This window comes from Harpegnathos saltator, unplaced genomic scaffold, assembly GCF_003227715.2.
Source record: "Harpegnathos saltator strain DR-91 unplaced genomic scaffold, Hsal_v8.6 scaffold36, whole genome shotgun sequence".
NCBI classification, from domain to species: Eukaryota; Metazoa; Arthropoda; class Insecta; order Hymenoptera; family Formicidae; genus Harpegnathos; species Harpegnathos saltator.
Genome location: NW_020230161.1, coordinates 143852 through 165754, shown reverse-complemented (window position 1 = coordinate 165754; position 21903 = coordinate 143852). Strand labels below are relative to the sequence as shown.

Here is a 21903-nt window from a genome sequence, read left to right as displayed (position 1 = left end):
ACTGTACGAATATTAAATCTCACTATATTTGTGAATGAGAAATATATGTGGTATATGTGTGGTAAAAGTAACTAAACAATTATTTAAGACAATCATTGACTATATATTTGTGTTTATTCTACTATATTTTGCAGGTTTCCACGAACTATAAAAATATGTTTGACGCCGAAATTCACTATAAAATATAGTGAGATTATAATGAATTCAACTATATTTTTCCATCAGTGCATGATGTCGTGGTGATATCCGTGTTCGCACTCAAAGTGATTCGGGCCTTCCCCTGTAGGGTCTGGAAGGTAAGACGGATCGCTGATTTACCATTGCGCGCACAGGTGTCGCAGAGCAGGTGCGTCTCTCTTTCCTCTACATTGATAGAAAAATATAGTTGAATTAACTATAATCTCACTATATTTTATAGTTCATTTTGGCGTCAACCATATTTTTATAGTTTGTGGAAACCTGCAAGATATAGTAAAATAAACACAAACAAATATATAGTCAATGATTGTCTTAAACAATTGTTTGTCTTACTCTTACCACAATATATGATAATTTCTCATTCACAAATATAGTGAGATTTAATATTCATATAGTTACATCTGTCATCGCTTAGCAAATATTCTGGTAATATTGACTGTATAAAAGAGTTACTTTACCTACCATTTTATATTTGTATCCATACAATAATTTTAGTTTAACTTACTATAATTCTTAGTAAAAATATTATATGCTTGGTTATACTATGCCTATACCGTAATTATTATCGATATTATGGTAATACTTACTATAAATATGATATTTCGGACAATAATTCAGTTACTATATCACTATAGTTCCAAATATCATATACTTTTCTCTCTCAGTGTACCTGCCGTTTGTTCCTCGGCTCGAGCCGAGAAATGCTTCGCTTTGCTTGATATACCAATGTTTAATGTTAATCTCTGCTATCCCAAAAATGCGTAATTCCACGTTCATTCTTTAGTACGTCAATTTGCGAAAGGCTCGCCAATTGTGCGCCGCGCAGACTATCGTCTACTCTCGTGTCTCCGACTGATTATTTACCGTCATCTTCTCTATTGAGTCCTAAACGGGCTCCAATCTTAAGTCTTAATTTCACCGAGTAACATACCTTAATCAATCGCACAACTTGTTTCATAAGCTTATTCAAGTTTAATTCTTCGATGTTTCGCAAGTTTAATGAATAAACCAAATGACAAATTCTCTCTCCTTTATTCACTACCTTAGGCTGAGATAAATATCCTGTATAACGTTGCACGTTGAGATCCATCATGTTTGTTGGAAGATTCGCAGAGTTGACGTAGAACCGAAATTCCGAGACTCGAGGACCACTTGGCGTATTAATAAATTTTTACCGGACGGAAAACGAAATCTCTCGCCCGACAATCTATCGAAAAGTCCCGACGAAGCGCGACGTGTGTATACTAAAATGAAACAGGTATAAAGTAGTAGCAAATATAAAGTACACGCAGAGTGTGACGATGAGAATGAATTCGCAGCGTCGCTCGTCCGCGACGGAGCGTGTCACAAGTTGATAACGTTTCTCGGTTTGAACTTTCTTTTGTTCCTGCGTGGTCTCGTCAGCTTCCGGCTCGTCAAGTTGTTGGAGCAGCGCGGCCTCAGCTTCCGTAGATGCCCCTCCAAACCGTTCAGCAACGAGCTCAGTTTGACGTCGGTGTCTTCCGCGTTTCTGTCCCCCGCCGAGCTGAAAAATGGCACGTGGCTTTCTTTAACACGACGCATCACAAACGGCGCGATATGCAAATGCCCGGCCGCCACCTCGCGGCGTTCGTCATGAAAGAAACAAGAGTCGCCCAACGTACTTGTCGCTCATGAAGCAGGACTTCGTGGCTAAGAGAAATAGAGCCTCCTTCAGCTCGCAGGGTATGTCGCGGGGCGCCTCAATATGACTCGCGCGGTGAGAATAATTCTCACGGTAGCTCAGCGTCATTTTGGCGGGAATGTCGCGGCTCGAGTGTATGCTCAGTCGAGGACGCAGCCAGCTGCTGCGGAAGATCCGGTGTGACGTCACTCGCTCCAAATGCGCAATGAACTCCGCCTGCTTCAGCAGCCGACGTATGTGGCCCTAATGGGACAGGAATTTACACGTTGATCATCTCGCTCCGGGCGCGTAATTATTCGCGCAAGTTTCGTACCTCCTTCTCGATACCCTGGATGTCGTTGACCGCGAGGCCGATCATGAGATTTATCAGGACGACGCTGACGAGCATCGTGAAGATAAAGAACACGATTCTGGTGGTGATCCGTAGATGCTTCTGTTTCAGCAGGTCCTCGTACTCGTATTCGCCCATCATCATTACCACGGTCCTCACGATGGCCCTCCATAAATCGCAAAACTCGCCTCCCCCGTGGAACAAAACGGCGAAGCTTAACGCGAATCCAACGATCAGGTAGCCAAACGCCAGGAGCATCTGGACGGGGACAAAAAGAGCTTTGTTCGACGCGCGTCGTCATAATCGCGAGGGTGGTCCGCTGACGAGGCGTGGGAGAGGGAGACGGAGGACGAGGAAACATGGGCGAAAGAGTATGAGGTTTCTGATGGAACACGTCGTCGACGACGTCCTCTCTCTCTCTCTCTCTTTCCCCCTCCCTCCCTCCCTCTCTCTCTCTCTCTCTCTCTCTCTCTCTCTCTCTCTCTCTCGGTGTTTGCCGGGATTCTCTTTTCCTTCTGTCTTCTCTCTTTTAGTCATACTTTGCGGTCGCACGCGGCACGTCATCGCCGAGGAAACGCGACTCATCATCCGCGATGAAGTCCTAATTAAGTCGCGTCAGGGAAGTTCACGACGGAGGAGGAGGAATCTTGCCTCAGGAAGCTTCGCTCGAATCGTTAACTGGCGTATTCCGTCGATGAAGCAAATAAACCGAATCATAGAACGGAACACGTCCAGTTTTCGACACTCTGCCGTACGGATATTGTCAAATATCAAGGTGTATGGGGCAGGGGGTGTGTTTATATTGATTATGCTGTAAATAAATTATTGGATGAGTGCAAAAGCCTCGATGAATCTCGCGATGGAAAAATTAACCGAGCAATTTTATCAAAGACCGAGCGGTCGCATTGTATGATTCCGGTGAAGTGTAAACGACACGGAAATTGCGGTTGAAGTTGTCGAAATTATCAGTCCAAATTATCAAGGTTGCCGGGACAAACCCGAACAGAATTCTGGCATCGCCGACCGGAATTTCCGAATCGTTCATATTTCGTCATCAGTCGCTTTCAGGAAAGTCATCGACACTTTTGCACTCGCTGAATATTATTTCTTACTGCTCTATTAATCATTTGCTCTATTAATCAATCAATTTTGTCGTTGATTAACTGATACGATTCAATCATCGCTAATTATGATTTACTGTTTATCTTTTCGAACCCCCATAACCTAAACGTTCGATAAAGTCCGAGCTAGAGTTCCGAAAACTGCCAAGGGTGCTTGGACGCTTTGTCCAGGTTCAAGGGCGACTACGTCGACAGACCTTCAGCATGTTCTTCAGCACCGCGGAGAATATGAGCGCGTAATAGCCCCACATGGGGAACCGGCCGATCAGCAGCATCATCTGTACCCAACCCAGCAAGATGTTGATGCTCATGCAATGCAGCAGCCACTCCGGGCACTGCAGAAGCTTCTCCCCTTCCGCCTGTGTTCCTTTCATCTCAGTCGTTGCTTGCGTCGTTTGTACTTGCAGCCCTTGTTGAATGTCGTCCTTCGTGTATTCCACGCACTTACCCGCAATCGACGTCGCCAACGACAGCACGACGCACATGAACGACAACCACGTCTCGAATTGCATCGAATAGTGCCTGAAAGTGTCCGTGACGCGCGTCGAGTATAGCCCGTCGATTCGGCAAGTCCGACGGAACAAACTCCCTTCTTACCTGGGCTCCAGCAACACTTGAATCATATTGTGTATGAGAATGATGCACGCGCAGATGCCGAGGAAACCTCGATGCAGCACGTAGTTCTCGTTTTGCAACAGCATCAGAGCGTAGGACGACAGGGAGATGACGAAGACGATGTGCACGAGCACGAGCAGGAAGAAGAAGATCCGGAGTTTCGCCCATTTGAGTCGCAGGAACGTCTCCACGAGCGGGTGTTGCAGTATCGCCAGTTGCGTGACACTCGACGTGGCGGCTATGATGGCGGTCATCACCCTCATTTGCATATGGTACTTGGGCGCCAATATGCTGAAGTCGACGGTGATCTTTGAACAGAGAGAGAGAGAGAAAGAGGAAAAGATAGCGAGACGCGTTTTGCTCGTTTCGAGCTCGTCGCGAAGGGAACGAAGCGGAACGAAGAGAACGTCCGCGTCGGGACGGTTGAGGCCGGAGGGATTCTTACGGTATTGTATTTCTCCGAGGAGCAATTACTGCTCATCTGTACGCAAGAATCCAAGATATCCTTTAAGAAGTCCAACGGTCGCGGCATATGCGCGAATATCGCGTCGACAGCGGTGACTCCGGTCTTCGTCATGGCGGCCAAGTTGCCTCCACACTTGATCAACATCCGCACGCAGTCGCTGTGGCCCTGATAGGACGCTAGGTGGAGAGCCGTTTGATTCACCTACAACGCGCAACGGTGAGAAACCGAAGGTGAAGGTGCGTGGTCGTCGCGACCAGAAGAGAAAGAGAAATGCGGCTGCTGGGTCCGACCTGATCGCAAGTGTCGATGCAATGGGGCTGTATCACCCTGAGCAGGGTGATGAGCGTCTCCAAGCTGCCTGCGCTCGCGGCGATGTGAAGGGGTGTGCTTCCGGAGCTTTTGCACTTGAACATCGGCCAGGCGCCGTTCGTCAGCAGCAACTTTGTCGCCTCCGCGCTGCCTATCCCCGCTGCGTGATGCAAAGCTGTGGTACCTGACGAAAGGGAAGGCGGTCGCTTCGTGTGAATCGGACTCTAGAGATTACGGCAACGATACACGCTCCGCGCGTTTCATACCCGTGTCCGGATGAATGATGTTGACGAACGCCTTCCCGGACACCAGGGTCTTGATGATCTCGACGAACTTGGCCATCTCCTGACTGTCGTCGCGATTCACCGCGCTTCCCGCCAACAGCAACGGGCTGACCAAGTTCTCGTCCTTGGCGTTCACATCCGCGCCGGCTTCCACCAGAAGGCGCACTACATCGGCGTGGTTGTTCTTCACCGCCTGGTGCAACGGTGTTCTCCCCCAGCACACCGGTAACGGTAACTGAAAGCACGAGGAAAGGGAACGTGGCACGTCGCGCTTTACGTCTTGTCACGCCGTGGTGTTTTGTTGCGAGGAAAGTGAAATCTTTCTCTGTCTCTTTTTTTTGCTCCTTGAGGCAGAGGTCAAGTCCTGTCGGTTGAGACATGGCGCCACGTGACTCTGGATATTCCTATCGTTTGGGCCTTTAAAGATACTTTCATTCTTCAGACTTTATTGTGTGAAACTGAAGAAGTGGTTTGTCCAGCACTTCGCAAGGAATCACGCAAAATTCGGAACTATGTGATCAAAGAAGATTGACGTTGTGCGCAATCATTCATCGCGCTGTTTAATAACTCGGAATTGTACACAGTTTTTGTGCACAAGATGATTCATGACTCTTGTGTTCAAGTCGACCTCATCAGGACGCCCCATTTATCTCCAGAGAATTTTATATTTATCTACCATTGTGCATCGGACAACGATGCGGTCGTCATATGATTCGAGGTTCCAACCGAGGTTGAAGAATTCGAAAGGTCGTACGAGAAACGACCCGCAACATCTTGAAATTGACTTTGAAATACCTCGGGAATGGATTATTCTGCCATCGCAATATATAGGGTGCTAAATTTCATACGTAATAGGTAAAAAATGTCGAAAACTATGAAAGATATTAAAAGATATTAAAAAAATCTAAAAGACGAGTTGCATGTTCCATAATTTTAAAGGGGGAGGAGAATGGCATTATCAGTTTTTTATTTGGAGGGCATTTTCAAGGTCAGTTGTAGGTCAACTTACTTTTTCAAATAAAATTTTTAAACAGAATTTTTTTAAATAGAAGGCCCAATTTTTTATTATATCTTCTTTTTCTACCAATTAATTTTAACAACTTTTGCCTGAAACTCTTTTTTATTTGCCTAATATTTTTTTAAATATTTAAGGAAAACTTGGTAACTTTTTCATCATTTAACTTACGATATCTCGCTAACTATTCGTCGAAAGAAGAAATAGTATTAGACTTTTTTACTTTTTTTACTATCATGAATATTACTATAATAGTGCCCTAACTTTTGTTAAGTTATCGACCTTTGGAAATTTCAAAATTATTAAATTAACAAAAGTTAGGGCACTATTATAGTAATATATTCTTGAGATTAAATAAGGTCTAGTACCATTTTCTCTTTCGACAAATAAACAAGGGAGATATCGTAAGTTAAATATTGAAAAAAAGTTATCAAGTTTTCCTTAAATATCTCGAAAAATATTAGGCAAATAAAGAAATGTTTCAAACGAAAGTTGTTAAAATTAATTGGTAGAAAAACAAGATATAATAAAAAATTGGGCCTTCCATTTAAAAAAACTAAGTTGACCTTCAACTAACCTTGAAAATGCCCTCCAAATAAAAAACTGACAATGCCATTCTGTTTCCTTTTCGAAACCATGGAACACGTGTTTTAACCTTTTTTCAATATCTTTCATGGCTTTCGAGATTTTTTAGCCGCTACGCTTGAAATTTAGCACCCTATATATCCGCCATCTTAAGACCGTGAAATATTTGACAGGACCAGGATGTACACACATCCCATGCTAAAGGCACTGAAACATTCGTATTTAGAGATGAAGAGACAACAAGAAGGTCCCGAATTGCGCATCTCGATGATTCCGGCTCCTCCCTCCCCCGTCACAACAAAACACGGCGGCCGCGTGCTCGGAGGGCTACGAACAACTTTGCCGATGAAGCTGGATTTCACGAGCGGTGACTTGTACAGGTCCTTAGTGCACGAGTTGACGCCGACTTTGGCTTGGGTGTCACCTCCGTGCTGGAGGATCCAGCGGGTGACGTCGGCGTAGCCGCAGTACGCCGCGTAATAAAGGGCGCCCCTGCCGATCTTATCCGTGGCGTTGACGTTGGCGCCCTTGACGTAGAGCAGATCCAACAGGTCGATCCTTCCTTGCCACGCGGCCATATGCAAGGCCGTCACCTGGAGCGCGCCTATCGGCTGGATATACTTATTTTGACTGTCGCGCGCCAAGATCTCGGCCGCCCGCTCGAGCTCGCCGTTCTCGAGGGCGGACATGAGAGCGACATGGTCAGGGTCGCGTTCCCTCATCGCGGCCTCCGCAAACCTTTGCATCGGTGGCATCTTCTCCGTCGCTCTCTCGACGACGGGCCCGGGAGAGACTCTCTCGCGGTGTTCTTCGCGGACGACTATTCGCGCGTGATTGGCCGGCGACGGTGACTGCGCTGACGCCTCGTTATCAAGCGGAAGTAACGCGGACGGATATTGCGGTCGCGCTCTTTATTCCGAGACGACTCCGCTTTAATATCCCGTTAATTTGCGTGTTCCGTAGCTCGCGAATATCTAATTGACATGTAATTATACGGACTCTGATTTTCAAACGCTCGCTGTTTACACAGCTGCTATTAAGCGGATAAACATCTCGCTTATGCGTATTAACGTGCGCGCACAGGCGCGAGCGCGCTCGCTCGCTCGCTCGCTCGCTCGCGAGCGTGCGCGCGCGCGCGCGCGTGTGTACATTACGAAAAGTAAAGACTGCGAGAGCGAACGTTGAAATTTTTACGCACAGTAGCGAACTACCGGGCGTATATTTGTAATCCCGTTAAAATAAATTCCAAAATTCGCAGCAGCAGCATTTTCCGCATCGGCCTCCGGCTGCGCCGCGTCGCGCTGCACCGCGTAGCCCCGACCTAAATTCCGATAATTAATTAATTTCGCGGGCATCGCGTTGCAGTTTTATGAGTAAATACCTCCGGAGCTCGCGCGTCGCGCATTCCGCATCCTCGATACGCGCGCCGCTTCCGTTATTCGCGCATAACCGACTATCGATCTGAATGCTCATCAACCGCGTGTCTCATCGTGTCTCCGGCCGCTTTCGCGTCCGCCCGCGCGCGCTTTCCACCGCGCGAATTTGTCGACAATAGCTAACGGGATTATCCCGGCGCGTCCGAAGAAAGTAACGAGCGGGCTGCCGGACGAAGCCGTTACGCGGAGTCGCGGCGCAGTCCGCCATATACAGGGTGTCCCGCTTGATACCATCCGCTCGTTCTCGCCTCTCTAGGACCTCCCCGTGCGAAGGGGGGGGGGGGACTTGGCCGGGGAGGAAGCAATGGCGTCGCGCTGGCGGCGGGCTGCTTGTTTCGGCAGGCCGAGAGCCTCCTCGGGTTCCTCGGTGAATCTTTAGTCTCGAGAGAGAGAGAGAGAGAGAGAGAGAGAGGCAGGCGAGCGAGGAGACACCTTGTGTGCACGTGCACTCGCCGGCGGCCGCAGGCGCAGGTACGCGCTCGTTCGCGCAGCGTGTTGCATAACTCTGGACGAGCGGCAGGTAACATTCGGGCCGCGTGCTCGAGCTTGACGGTCGGCCCCCTCGGCGCGTACTCGCGCGTGCAGCCTTAACACACGTTCACACGCTCAATCAACTGGAGAGCGTCGCGTTACCTTGCCGGCCTCTCTCAGGGCCAGTACGCGTCTGACCACGCTGCCGAGAGCATCCTTCCGTCAGAGTCGTCGCACGCACAGCGTCGGAGCGTTGCTTTACCGTGCCGGATTTGCTTTACGGTGCCGCCGTCGCCGCCGCCGTCGCCGCCGCCGCCGCCGCCGCAGCGAGATGCCGAATTGCCCCAAGTGCGACAAGCCGGTGTACTTCGGTAAGAGTGCTGAGCGATGCGATATTGTCGCGCAGATCGACTCGGCCGATCGATCGAACGCTGCTGGGTCCGCGGGGATTCTCGATGGCGCGCCGATACGCGGCGATTTTATCGAGAATACCGTCGCGATCGAAGCTCGCTCGCCGCGGCGTCGAGAATGCCGCGGTCTCGTATCCGAATGATAAGCATCGGGGCTCGATTAGCGCGGCTCGACGCCTCGACTCGCGCTAATCGAGCACGACCTGTGCACCTCGGGTTCCTTGCTGCGTCGTTTTCTCCTGCTCGCGCCGGCCGCGAGCGGGGAGCAGGACACGTCCCGGCGGTGACGCGATAGGTTATTTATGTTGCCTCGGTCGAAGCGGCAACCGCCGGAGTGGTTGCGTTGAGTATATCTTGTATTGTTAATATGATAATATCGCGGCCACGTAAGACGGCTTACGTCATGCGTGTGGAAAAACGACTTTGGACGATCGCGGAGTCCAGTGCGAGCGAGTGTGAAGCTATATATCCCCCCTCCCCTCCTCCCCCATTGTCTCTGTTATCGGTCCCGTTTTCCCGGAGGACACGGTGGGTGTTGTGATGTACTTGATAGACAAAACGCGCAATCTACCGACGGCGCAATTTCGCCAGGCCGTTGTTGGATCTCGCTGTGCTCGGCGTCTCTCGGGTTATCTTCGTTAACGGTAAATCTCGCTGAACGGGGAACGTCGCTCCCGCGGTTTCCTCACCTGAAGGTGAGGCTCGCGAATTGCTCGAAAAAGGCGAACGTGACACGGACGCTCGGCCGGACATATAAATATAGCACTCGAACTGCTAAAGCCGCGCGCGGTGACGACATCAGTGATATCATTGAACGACCTCGGGTTCCATCTCTCGGCAAATATTATGTCAGTTCGTCTCGCCGTGTACAGCTTCGACGTTTACTACGAGCAGAGTGAATGACTAATCCACTCCGTCCTGCGACGGAACCTGCGCGCACCTGCGCGCGCGCGAGAGAGAGAGAGAGAGGCCGTCGCGGATTTCAATGAAATCGCGAACGAGTCGCGCTGCCAAACTCGTCGCTCTTCTCGCGACCGCGCTCGGAAAAGCGGCCGACCGTTATCAGACGACGCTTCTCGAGGAACAAGGAGGCGACCTCGCGAGCCGCTTGCAAATGCATCTTGGTATCGCACGCGCGCCTTGTAACGCGGTAGTCGGCGAGGCGGACGATAACGTTATCTCTGCGACGTCCAGGTTGCTCATCGGCAGTTGTGTCCGCTTGTAGATAAACAATCGGTATAATACAGTCGGATAAGCGCGCGCCCGAATTGCGACATTGGCGCGCTCGAGAGGAAACGCGCCGAGAAAGAGAGAGAGAGAGAGAGAGAGAGAGAGAGAGAAATCTCCCGCAGCCGTTCCGTTGATATGAAATGAAGCCTCGAAGACTGAAAGGATCAACTCGCGAGCGCGCGCGCGAGTTTCGCATTGGCGCGTATTTTTGTAATTGAGCCCGGCCCGCCTCGCGCGCTCGCTCTTTTACAGCCCGTTAATGCCATCGGGCTGACTGTGTGTTTTTGATGCGGCGCGAATAAGCGCGCACGGGGTGAATGTCATAACGATGCCGTGCTCCGGAGAATGGAGACACTCCCTTTCCGTGTAAAACGCTCGGAAACGCGCGAGTCATCGAGCCGAACTCTTTAGCGCGCGCTCAGCGCGTCGGGTTCGCGCTTGCATTCGCTTGTCTATATTTGCTCGGTAACTTTGCCCTCTCTCCCCCCCCCTCTCTCTCTCCCCTATTTTTTTTGCGCGCGTACACCGAAGGCGAGTACACGGCGATCGGGTGATTGATTGATTCCGGCCGACGCGCGTCGCGAGTACACCATCTCGCTCGTATCGATTCCTCCCGGCCCCCCCCCCCCGGTCTGTACACGTGTTTCGTCGACGAAATCACGGCGTGCGCTCTTCCGCGGGAAGAAGCGGAGGGGGGAGGGGGAAAGGAAGAGCGGGATCGAGAATAATCGCGACGAAGGGCGCCGGGGTGGATGGGCGAGGGAAACCACATTGGGGCGAAGTCGCGTTGCGCGCCGAGTGCAACAACAATAAAGTGTCCGGCCGCGAGGACGACAACAAAGGAGACCGTAGCCGGTGTATCGCGCGGGTACTAATAAGAAGAACACAGACGCGAAACAGGTTTGCAGAAGAATGGCCAGGTCTCGTGGTAGTGCGGAAAGGTGGGAGGAGGAGGGGAGCCGCGCGAGGAGACGAGACGAGACGAGACGAGCCCAGACGAGAGGAGAGGAGAGGACAGGCGCTCGTTTCCCGCCGCCCCCGCAGCGGCCGTGGAAGAGAAAGAGGGAAAGAAAGCGAGCGAGAGCGAGAACACGCCGCGAGATCGAGGGGTTTTCGCTGGGCGAGGGGGGCGCAGAAGGAGGGGGGGCGGTGGGGGCAGACGACGGTGGTTTGAAAAGAGCGAGCGGAGCGGGATGGCCTGGCGTGGGTGAGGGACGGGGGGAGGGGGGAGGGGAAGATGATCTTCGTCGAAGAAAAGAAAAACGAACGGCACGACGGGCGAGCGGGGGATCGGCAGGGTAGAAGGGCGGAGGGGGGGGGAGGGGGGTGATGTTTCCGAGGGCCTATACAATCAGCGGCGGCGGGGCCGATTGTTTGGCGGCCGGGCGCAACGATTCGTGCTCACGGCACTGTCTCTGCCTTTTCGCGCGCTGCCGGCGCACTGCGCAGCGGCCGACGCCGCTGACGATTATGCACTCGCTTCTCCGTCGCCAGATAATTAGGAGTTAATTAACTAATGGCCCTTTATGCGCGTACCCTTCTTACCCGCGAAACACCGAACACGTCCTCTCGTTTTCTCGCCCTCTCTCTCTCTCTCTCTCTCGCTCTCGCTCTCGCTCCGTCTCCCGTTCCGTTCCGCCGGCTCTCCTTCCCCCGGTGCGCGTCGCGCACCCCCCCCCCCCCGCGCTCCCTGCTGCATCTCGCTTTCACCGACGCACCCTTTCCTTGCCGATGCATCCACCACGCTCGTCTCGTCATTTTCCAATTTCCCTCACCGGCGCTACCGCTCTCTTTGTGCTCCTTCTTAGACACGCTGGAGCGTTTGAATGCAACCACCAGCCCGCTCTGCGGTTCTTGCCTTTCTTTCTTCCTTCTCCCCTTTCCTCCCCCTCCCCCTCTTTCTCTCCTTCTCGCTCGCTCTTTTTTGTCTCCCCCGCGAGGTTTGATACGCCGTAATGGCATGATGATGCGCCGCCGCGACGCAACGGCGGAAAGGAGTATATAGTCGCGCGGGCGCGCGCGCGCGCGCGCGGTCTTTCGCGAGCTTTTTTGTCGAGTCGCTCGGCGACGAACGAGCTATAGCCTCGAATAATGGTATTAGAGGGCAATGAAAGGCCAACAGGAAGCTCGCTGATACGACAAGCGGCGAAAAAGAAACGTGCTGCACTCTCGCGCGCGCGGCATAGTTTCGCCGTGTAGTCGATAACAGCCGGCGTATCTCACAAGCAGACGTTTATTTTTATCATTGCGCTTGATCTTATCCAGACGGGCGTATTGAAGGCCGCCAATGCAGACTGAATCAATTTGTTTTCAACGCTCAAGTCTCCGCTAATGGACCGCGTCGTTCGTCGTCGCGAGGCATTAAGAGAGCGTGGCGGCGCTGCATCTGCGAGACAAATTTCGCGCTGAAGAATAGAGAGAAAGCGGGACTCGTGGATTCGACAAGTAGTCTCGACAGTCGTCGGGAAACGCCGCAAGATTCTCAATATCTCCCCTGCACCCCTCTCCTCCTCCTCCCCCCCCCCGCCCTCCGCCGTCTCGACGCCAATTTTCGTAAATGCATCTGGGGATTGGCGGAGCGACAGGGGGAGGGGGGAGGGAGGGACGCATAATACGAGTCGCCGCGCTTGCACACGTCGCGATCCTCTCGCCAGGATCATCTTTTCGCAAAATCTGTACCCGCCCCCCCCCCCCCTCCGACGACGGCGCGAAGTCGCTTTTGTGCGACGCGGCCGGAGGACGTTTCGCGTTCGCGCCTTTAATGAATGACAGACGCGCATCGATCGGGTCCATCGGGACCCGCCGGCATTGGATTTTCTAATTACGAAATTGCTAATGGAATGGCAACCGTCGCGGCGCGGCGACTCGGCTGATGCAACTCGCATGGGGCCTGCTCTTCCGCTTCGATCGAGAACAAGCGACACCGACGAGCATGATGTAACATCCCCACGTGAAATCACTCCTCTCTCTCTCTCTCTCTCTCTCTCTCTCTCTCTCTCTCTCTCATGTCTCTTTCCCTCCCTCTTTCAGCTGATCTCGTTTTATTCTCGAAGCGTCGCTCCACGTCGCCCGGCTCCGCTTCCTGAAGCACCCCTCTGCCCCCCTCCGTCAACACGCGTGCTCGCTAATTTCCATCTCCTTCGCACAGATCACACCAGCGCGAAGCGGGAGACGAGACGCGGGAGCGCGCTGTGATTACCGTGGCAACGTAAAATTTCACGCGCAAAGCGCCGCGACGCTGCAGAGACGCTTCGCGCGCGCGCGCGCGCGCGCGGCGAGCTGCCTTTTACGTTGGCGCGCGGCGCGTTAACATTCATCTTGTGTTGCAGCCGAGAGGAAGACATCCTTAGGCAAAGATTGGCACGGTTCGTGTTTACGCTGCGAGAAATGCAATAAGACCCTAACACCCGGGAGTCATGCCGAGCACGAAGGGAAGCCTTACTGCAATCACCCTTGCTATTCAGCCCTGTTCGGTCCAGGAGGTAAATCGGAATCTTCGCCGAGCTCTGATTTCCCCTAAAACTGCTTCGTATTCAGGAGCCTTCGCGCAAACACCGCGTCGACTCGCATTTAATGTATATTCAATTAATACCCGCGTCCCGCCTCTCTCTCTCTCTCTCTCTCTCTCTCTCTCTCTCTCTCTCCCTCCCTCTGTGCGGCGATTCTCGCGTTGCGTCCTTATATCTTCCCTCACCTCCTTCTCCCACGTTCGCTTCGCGGATCGCGCGGCGCTTCCAGTGCGAGGGGATACGATAAGTCGTACGATAAGATAATCGTCACTGTGTGATTGCAGGTTTCGGACGCGGCGGTGCTGAGAGTTACGTCTACAATAAGTGAAGTCCACTCGCGCGCATTTTCCAGGCGACCGTGCGACCCCGAGGCGCGGCGGGATTCCCGGTTGATCACAGCCACGCACATGTTATGTTACATAATTATATAATTATAATATCTCATATAATTGTGCTAATATAAAGGGCAGGAGACGAGCACGGCGTATCTATTTATATATACGTAAGTGTTTCCATTCTCCGCAACGTGCAGATATGTACATTATTAAGCAACGTAGCAACGATTCGTCACGAGGCACGAATTAGTTTGCCCAGCGTCGATATCGCGAGGCGAGGCTGCGTACCGATCCTGCAGCCAATCCTGTCCGACCGATGGGAGCCGAGCATCCTGGACGGATAACGCAGGTGGTACGCGAGTCGCGTTTCTCTCCGCGCGGCACATCAAACGCGCCGATAAAAGAGAGACCGCGCGCGCGCGTTTTCTCGTCCGGCGATACGTTGCCGTCGAGTTCTGCGGCGGTCTGCGAGCAACGGTGCGCGTGGCTGAGACTAGATGCCGCAGGGAGCACCTTTGCGAACGTTTCAGAATGTGCCGTGATATTGTGAGCCTAACAGGACTCGCGCGGCAATTGCGTCTTTTGCTTCGCGCCGCGGAGCGATTCATCTCACGTCTCACGTTATCGCGCTCGGCTTTCGCGTCGACGTCGTATCGAACTCTTATCGCGATACAAGAGTACGCGCGATATCTGAGCAGGTCTCAATGTCATCTCACAATCATGAGGGAGATGGATGAGAAAGTGACTTCGGAGAAACCCGCCGAAACTCTTTCGCTCGCGATGTTTCTAGGTTTCGCCGCGAGTCGAGGATAAACCGCTCCTCGACAAAAAGAGGATCGCCCTGCGGCGACTGCTCGTTTTTGCATGCGATGTTTCTCCGCGAACGCGCAATTTTCACGGTATATCATGTTTTATTAAAGTGTTCAATGTTATTATTACCTTGCAGGCCAGATTGATTTCACACGGCATGGTAAATCGATATGCTCCGTAATGCGATAATTGCACTGTGAGTGATATTTAATGTATGCAGACATCGCGGTGTGTGTACGACTCTATGAAATATTTTATGATAATGTGATGTTCGATCCTCCGCGAAACACAATAACGTAGTAGCGTTTTGATATTCTTAGCAGCTGAATATCTCTAAAACTGGCGCGATTTCAGAAGACTGGAGGGTCAGATTGCTGAAAAATCGTGCTTGTTTTTTGATAATATTTTATAAATGTGACGATGTAAATGTGAAAATTTAATAAATGTGACGAACTGAATAAAGTGTGCAAGAATGAACATTTTACATATATTTATAAATAACATATGAAGAGTAGAAAAATTTTGTTTATTAACAAATACTCATGTAAATATACGTCCACTTAAATTTTAAACGCGTTTCTCTCGTAATTTTGTTGTTCAACTTTTTGCAATGATTTCTCCGAAACTGAGCCTCGTATCGATTTGAAATTTTAAAGCAATAATATTTGTTCATCTGGCTCTCGGATTAACCATGGACAACTCCGTCAAAAAATTTCATTTCGAGATTAATTTCTTTATTGCAAAAGAACTGAAAAATTTGAATTTTTTCCTAATAATAGCTGCCATTTTGTTAATTTTGTTCGATTTTTTTTTTCTAGTGCTTCACCGGATAATGATAAGCCTCCTTAAGATTTCTAGCTAAAATTCGCTCTGATCGGACCACCGAGAGCCGAGACATTACTGCAAAAACGACAACTTGAAAAAAAAAAGGAGAGTATATCTCAGCTATATATATCGTATATTTATATGAGTATTTGTTAGTAAACAAAATTTTTCTACTCTTCACATGTTGCATAAATATACCTAAAAATTTCAATCTTGCACATTTATTCAGTTCATCGCAAAATATTGTCAAAAACAAGCACGATTTTTCAGCAATCTGACTCTCCAGTCCCCTTAGAGTTTTTCGGGGGTCGCTCTGTTTAACGGTTCTACGAAAACTTTGAAATATTTCATCTTGGTCACTTCCTGTGGTCACTTTCTTCGATGGCGAATTATCGTCAAATCAATAAGGATGACCGAAACAGAGTATTATTTACACATTACATAACTTATCGTTATAAACTACATTTATCCGATATATTTTGTTGCTTCATATGTGTATATATATGTTTCAACGACACTGCTCAACTTTTGGAAATTCATCTTTTTCCACTTTCGCGAAATTCATCTAAGGAAAGCTAATAATAATAATAATAATATTAGACGATTTGAACGAAAGGTTCAGAGTGGAACTTGCACGGCCCTCGGTTTTAATTTCAGCTTCTCAATTTGATATCGAATCGTGCATCTTGCGCAAGGAGAAGTAAAGAATTGTGTGGGAAAGGAGAAAGATACAACAAGAGGGAGCTCATATAAACCTCATATTTATTTAAAAAGGATGTACAGAATTCTGTTTGCAAGTATCAACAGCGAGATTCGGCAAGAGCGGCGCACGGAACAAGAATATCACACGGGACAAACGATGAAATAAAATGAGATAATCGCGTGTAAATGTGTTTGTATGTGTGTGTGTGTGTGTGTGTGGTTGGGTCGGGCGGATGTACGTGTGCGTGTTTGTTCGGTCAAAAATGCGCGGCCGCGGCGTCCGAGTGGAAATCTCGCGAACTCGCGACTCGCGCGGACGATTTCTCTACCTCGCATTGTCTCGCCCATCGCTCGGGACGCCGCGCACAGTCGTTTTTCTCTTCGTGTCTTTCTTTTTTTTTCCTCTTTTGCTCCCCTCCGCATACTCAATTCCACATTTCTGATCGTGCTTCATCGACCGCTTCCCCTCCTACGGAGAGGCTACGAAATGTTTTTCACTGCAATATTGCTCTCTCGACGGGTTCTTTGGCAAAACTTATTACACATAGGTCGTCGTTACAATTAATAAATAATAAAGGCATTAAATAATAATAATAATAATAATAATATATAATAATGATGACGATAATAATATAATAATAATAATATAATATAATATAATAATAATAATAATAATAATAATAAAATAATCGTGATAATGAAAATAGCGAAAATAGCAAATAGAATAAGAATTGATAATCAGCGTCGTTGCTACGTAATAGTAATAAAATAACAATGCATAAGTACGCAGTAATATCGATTGTAGTCGCGGGATAATCGTACCGAGCATCCGACGCGGTGATCTCGCGGCCGATGGCCGTGGCCGAGGTGGTCAACACCCTTCAGCGTGTACCTGGTGCAAGCACGCGCTGAGAATGTCCCTCGGTCATTTCTTGGTCTCTTCGCAGAGCGATCGTGCCACGCTGATTCGATCCTTGCGGGGTTGACGAAGGGCGAAGGGTGAGTTCGCTCGCTACGCGGGGCGCGCGACGCGGACGCCGGAGACGAGACGCTCGACCTTGGCGGCTAATGACGCGGTCTAATTATCGGACGAGTGACGATCGACACGGACGGAGCATCGCGCGAGAGTTTCGGGGATTGAGCCGATCGGCTCGGTGACGATGATTATTTCTCGCTCTGGGCTGCTCGCGAGCGCGCTTCGGATCGACGACGATCCTGGAGTGATTCTTCGGCGTCGCCGAATGGAGGAGGAATCGTTAGAGCGACGAGAGGCAGGAAGGAAAGAATGAGAAAGAGGCGGTCGCGGACTAATCAAAGTCAGCTGGAAGAACTGCAGACGCGTAAATATTTATACGCTAACTGTAAGAGAATCAACGAGCCACCGCCAGACGATTCGGTCCACTTCGGCTGATCCTCCGTAACGCTCCGCTGAAGGAATGATTCGCGTTTTCCGGAGTGCTGCAACACGTCCGCACGCGAAATCTCGCAGGATTCCGAGCGCGCGAATTCAGTCGCCGCCTGCCGGCCGAGCTTCGAGAGCATCGCGATGCTGTTTCCGTTCTACTCAGCTTCATTCCGCCAGCCGGCCAGTCGGCTTGCTGGCTGGCTGCCTGCTGGATTCGCGACGCATGAAATTGGTAGCGCGTGCCGAGGCATCAATGATTAACGCGATTGTTAAATCAGAGAACGTGCGCGCGCGTGCAATTTCTCATTAAAGAGCCCCGGGGCCCGGCGCGCTAATTGCGCCTCGCCGGTAATCTCGCCGGCGCGGCGGCGCGTTCCGCCCGGCGACGGCGAGCGGGAAGCGACACGGCTTCCGCCGCGAGGCGGAAGCGCGAAGGCGTCGAACGGAACAAGCGCGATCGCCGGCCGCTCGAGGAAGTGTCCACGCGTCGGCCTGCGCTAATTGCACGAATAACAGAGACGGGAGAAACAAAGAGACAAAAGAAAGACAGAGAGAGAGAGAGAGAGAGAAGGGGGGGTGGGAGGGAGAAGGAGAGAACGTTGCTCAACAACGGTGCCGCGATCACGCGGTACTTACCTCACGCAACGCGAAGGCGGCTGCGTTCGAAATTAAAACGTCGTTAAGTAGAAAGCACGGGTGAAAATGCGGATTCCTCCAGCTAACGAGTCTTTTTCTCTCGCGCCGTCCGTTTGCCTTCTCTCGCTCTTTCCTTCCGTCCTCCCCGGAGCCGCGACATCCTTCCGGAATAATGATAATAATAACACGCGACATCCGGCGATACGCCCGTAGATCGTCGATCCTGCACGCCGCTCGCGATCACGCGTTTTGCCTATCTCCGCGCTGAAGAGCGCGGCCGCTCGAGGCCGGTTCGAAGCTTTCTCGGCGCTTCTGCCTCGTTCGCTCGACGATGTGCCTTCGTCCTGTACGTATATGTGTGTACGTGTCGGTGCGTGCGTGCGTGCGTGCGTGCGTGAGTGCGTATGCGTGCCCGCGTGCGTGTGCGTGTACATGTGTGTGTGTGTGTGTGTGTGTGTGTGTGTGTGTGTGTGTGTGTGTGTGTGTGTGTGTGTGTGAAAGAGAGAAAAAGAGATAGACGTATGCGTGTGTGTGTGTGCGTGTGTGTGTGTGTTCTGGGTTTTACTCGCGCGTATGGTCTTTGGTTTCTACAAAAAATATATATAATATCCTTAACAATATATAGTGATCGCGTTACGTCGACTCCTGATTTAAAAATCTCAAACTTATCGAGTTACTCTACGATATTTTCTTAAAGAGAGGGAGGGGGTGGTGGGCGGGCAGGATAGGGAGTCGTCGTGCCTACGGGAGAGAAAAACGTGCCATCGGGGCGTTTGACTTTTTATTACACCGGCCATATATATTTATATATATGTATATATATATTTATATTACGTATATAACTATATATAGTATATATATAATTCATATATATTATATATATCACATATATAATTATATATACAATATTACATACATATATATATTATATATATATATATATATAATTCTTCTTGCTCTTATTTATATATATTCAATTTATATATATTTACATGGTCGCGCGCGCCGACTCGCCGGGCCGCCGACGGCGCTCGCGAGGGCGGTCGCGACCATCGCGTGAAAATGACGCTAACTGAGGATCATGAAATTAAACTACCTAGCAGTGACGCGCGCGCGCGCGCTCGCCGAGAAGAGCGATGGCGGTGGCGGTGGCGGTGGCGGCGGCGGCGACGGCGGCGGCAAGGTGCCGTTCCCCGACGCGCGGCCGGCTCTTCCTCTTCTCTCTCGGCTCTCGTGGGTCTTGACGGTGTGGTGGTCTCCCCTCGGATCACAGCAAATAAATAAAGCGCAGAGACGCGACGCAATCGGACGAACGGCAAAGTCGAGTTCTCACGCGCTTTCGCGCGTCGTCGAGCGCCACGCTCTCACCATTACCGTACCGAAAATCTCGTCGTCCCCGCGAGTCACCTTCGATGGCCCGAGTCCTCTGTCGTCCACCACCACCACCACCACCACCATCACCACCACCACCACTACCACCACCATCACCACCACCACCACCGCCGCCGTCAGCAGCAGCAGTAGCAGCACCCTGAGAGAGTGCGGTCGAGTTCGAAAGCCTCCGCGCGCGCGCGCGCACGCGCGCGCGCGGCCACTCAGCTGGAATCTTCGTCGGAGTTCCCCCGGCCCGGAGACCAATCACTGATCCAGCGCTTCAGCTTCCGCCGGCGCGGAGGACGCTCGCCAGGTGATCGCGCCATCTTGGCGCGTTGCTCTCGCGCGGTTGAGTATTGCTCGGTGGCGGCCGCAGGGAGCCGCCGTCACCGGGTCCGCCGAGAACACGAGTTCCCGGAGCCGCTGGGAAAGAGATCATTGCTTCATCGCCTCGACATGCTCTGTCTCTTCGTGATATGGCGCCCGTTGTCGCAGCCGGCTGGCCCGTTCGGCCCCGGCAGCCGGTCCCCCGTGCGGTTGTTGCTCGACCATCAGGCCAGGTAGAGGTCCGTCGGCGTGGACGTGTGGTCCGGCTTGGTGCAGGCGCTCCCGGTCGGCGATGCCGCGCTGGCACCGCTGCTGGCTCTGGTCGCCGCCAGAGGCGACCGGCTGGCCACGTCGGCGCTGCTCTCCGGACCACCGCTGCTGCAGCCGCCGCCCTGCTGCGACGTGTGGGTGGACGTGTCCCCGTTGCAATAGTAGTACGTGGAGTCTGCAACGAGAGAAGGAGACGATCGCGTTCATCGCGGCCGCAGAGTCTCGCGGGCTCCGCCGCCGTCCCGCCTGGACCATCGACACCCTGCTTAACGTCGCGCTCTCTCTCGAGCCCGCGACTGTCCGCGACGCGACTCATGCTTCTCCACCCGCGGAAGGGAGGCGAGTGCTGGACCGGTTGACGCGCGGCGGGTCTCGAAGCTTTCGGCCATCGCGAGAAGTCAGCACTTGGCAAGCTCGTAGTGCTGCAGCGATTCATCGTCGGCTACCCCGTTAACGAAGCGAAAAGGGACTCGTTACCTTAAGGGGTAACGTCTGAGTGAACGCCTGAAAACACAGAGTAAGTTTGGGAATTTTTTGTAGTTAAATGACAACATAGATGGAAAATTGGTTCGAAGGCCTCTAACGTGCATACCTTAAACTACACAAAACAATTTTTTGTTATTATTTTGCCTCAAGATGGCGGCGCTGAAGCTCTCCAGGTAAAACCGCATTTTACTCATGGGCAACCCTACGGCTTGCAGCAGAAATACCGTACACTTTCAAAAAGGCCAGAAAGGCAAAATTTTTGTTAATCTACATTAAATTTGCTAGAGAAGTACACACGTATATGTAAAAATATGGATTTTTGTAGAAATGGTGAACATTAGGAAAAAAAGTTTCTGTTTTATCCAAGAAATTCAGTGAAAAAATATTTATAGTAACAAAACTTTTAAACCGATCGCAAAAATCATGTGTACTTCTCTAGAGAATTTAGTTTAGCAGCTGCTGTAAAAATTTCGAGTGGATCGGATGAAATTTGTTGAAGTTCCGCTGCAAGCCAATTCGAGAAACGTGGTTTTACTTGGAAAGCTTCATCGCCGCCACCTTGAGGCAAAATAATAACAAAAAATTGTTTTGTGTAATTTAAGGTATGCACCAATTTTCCATCTATGTTGTTATTTAACTACAAAAAATTCCCAAATTTACTCTGTGTTTTCAGGCGTTCACTCAGAATGTTAACCCCCCTTAAGACGAACAATGTTTCATCAACCCTTTGTTGCATCAGTGGTCCTCCCAGAGTGTCACCTATCATCCAAGCTTGTTTTTCCAGTAATTTAAATTTTTCATGGATTTCTTTAGCATATTTGGTCTTGGTTGGACTACCAAAATGTTCCTCTAATACATCAACTTTTAGAGACATTTCAAATAAATAATTTGTTATTAACAAGCATATGTTGAATAAAACTGTCGTTTTTAGAGAGTAAATTCGTTTACATGAAATTTTAAGCAATAACGTGTACTTCAAAATCATTATCTGGAGACTTTTGGGATCGCTGAGTACAAATCCGGTGTGAAAAATACAAAATGGCGGGCAGAATTTTCAAAACCAGAATTTTCGAATTTGCTTGAAACTTGT

At 50.6% G+C, this 21903-nt stretch overlaps 3 protein-coding genes across 3 annotated transcripts in view; 1 reads left to right on the top strand and 2 right to left on the bottom strand.

Annotated features, from left to right (window-relative positions):
- Window positions 1–796: 796 nt before the first annotated feature.
- Window positions 797–7431, bottom strand: LOC105186995 (transient receptor potential channel pyrexia). The gene is made up of 9 exons (XM_011147551.2): window positions 6923–7431; window positions 4970–5222; window positions 4685–4887; window positions 4374–4595; window positions 3911–4236; window positions 3511–3835; window positions 2175–2450; window positions 1842–2104; window positions 797–1723 (listed from the first exon to the last, which is right to left on the bottom strand). Exons 1-9 carry the CDS (start codon window positions 7340–7342, stop codon window positions 1543–1545), a joined length of 2469 nt encoding a protein of 822 aa, XP_011145853.2. The 5' UTR covers window positions 7343–7431; the 3' UTR covers window positions 797–1542.
- Window positions 7432–8629: 1198 nt separating this feature from the next.
- On the top strand, window positions 8630–14144 carry LOC105186996 (cysteine-rich protein 1). Its single transcript, XM_011147552.3, has 3 exons — window positions 8630–8865; window positions 13464–13616; window positions 13928–14144. Exons 1-3 carry the CDS (start codon window positions 8826–8828, stop codon window positions 13969–13971), a joined length of 237 nt encoding a protein of 78 aa, XP_011145854.1. The 5' UTR covers window positions 8630–8825; the 3' UTR covers window positions 13972–14144.
- Window positions 14145–19898: 5754 nt separating this feature from the next.
- sv (paired box protein shaven) overlaps window positions 19899–21903 on the bottom strand; it is a 142981-nt gene continuing 140976 nt past the window's right edge. The window contains exon 12 of the mRNA XM_025300373.1: window positions 19899–20502. Within this exon, the coding sequence (XP_025156158.1) occupies window positions 20282–20502 (221 nt within the window). The 3' untranslated portion in view covers window positions 19899–20281. The remainder of the gene's footprint in view (window positions 20503–21903) is intronic.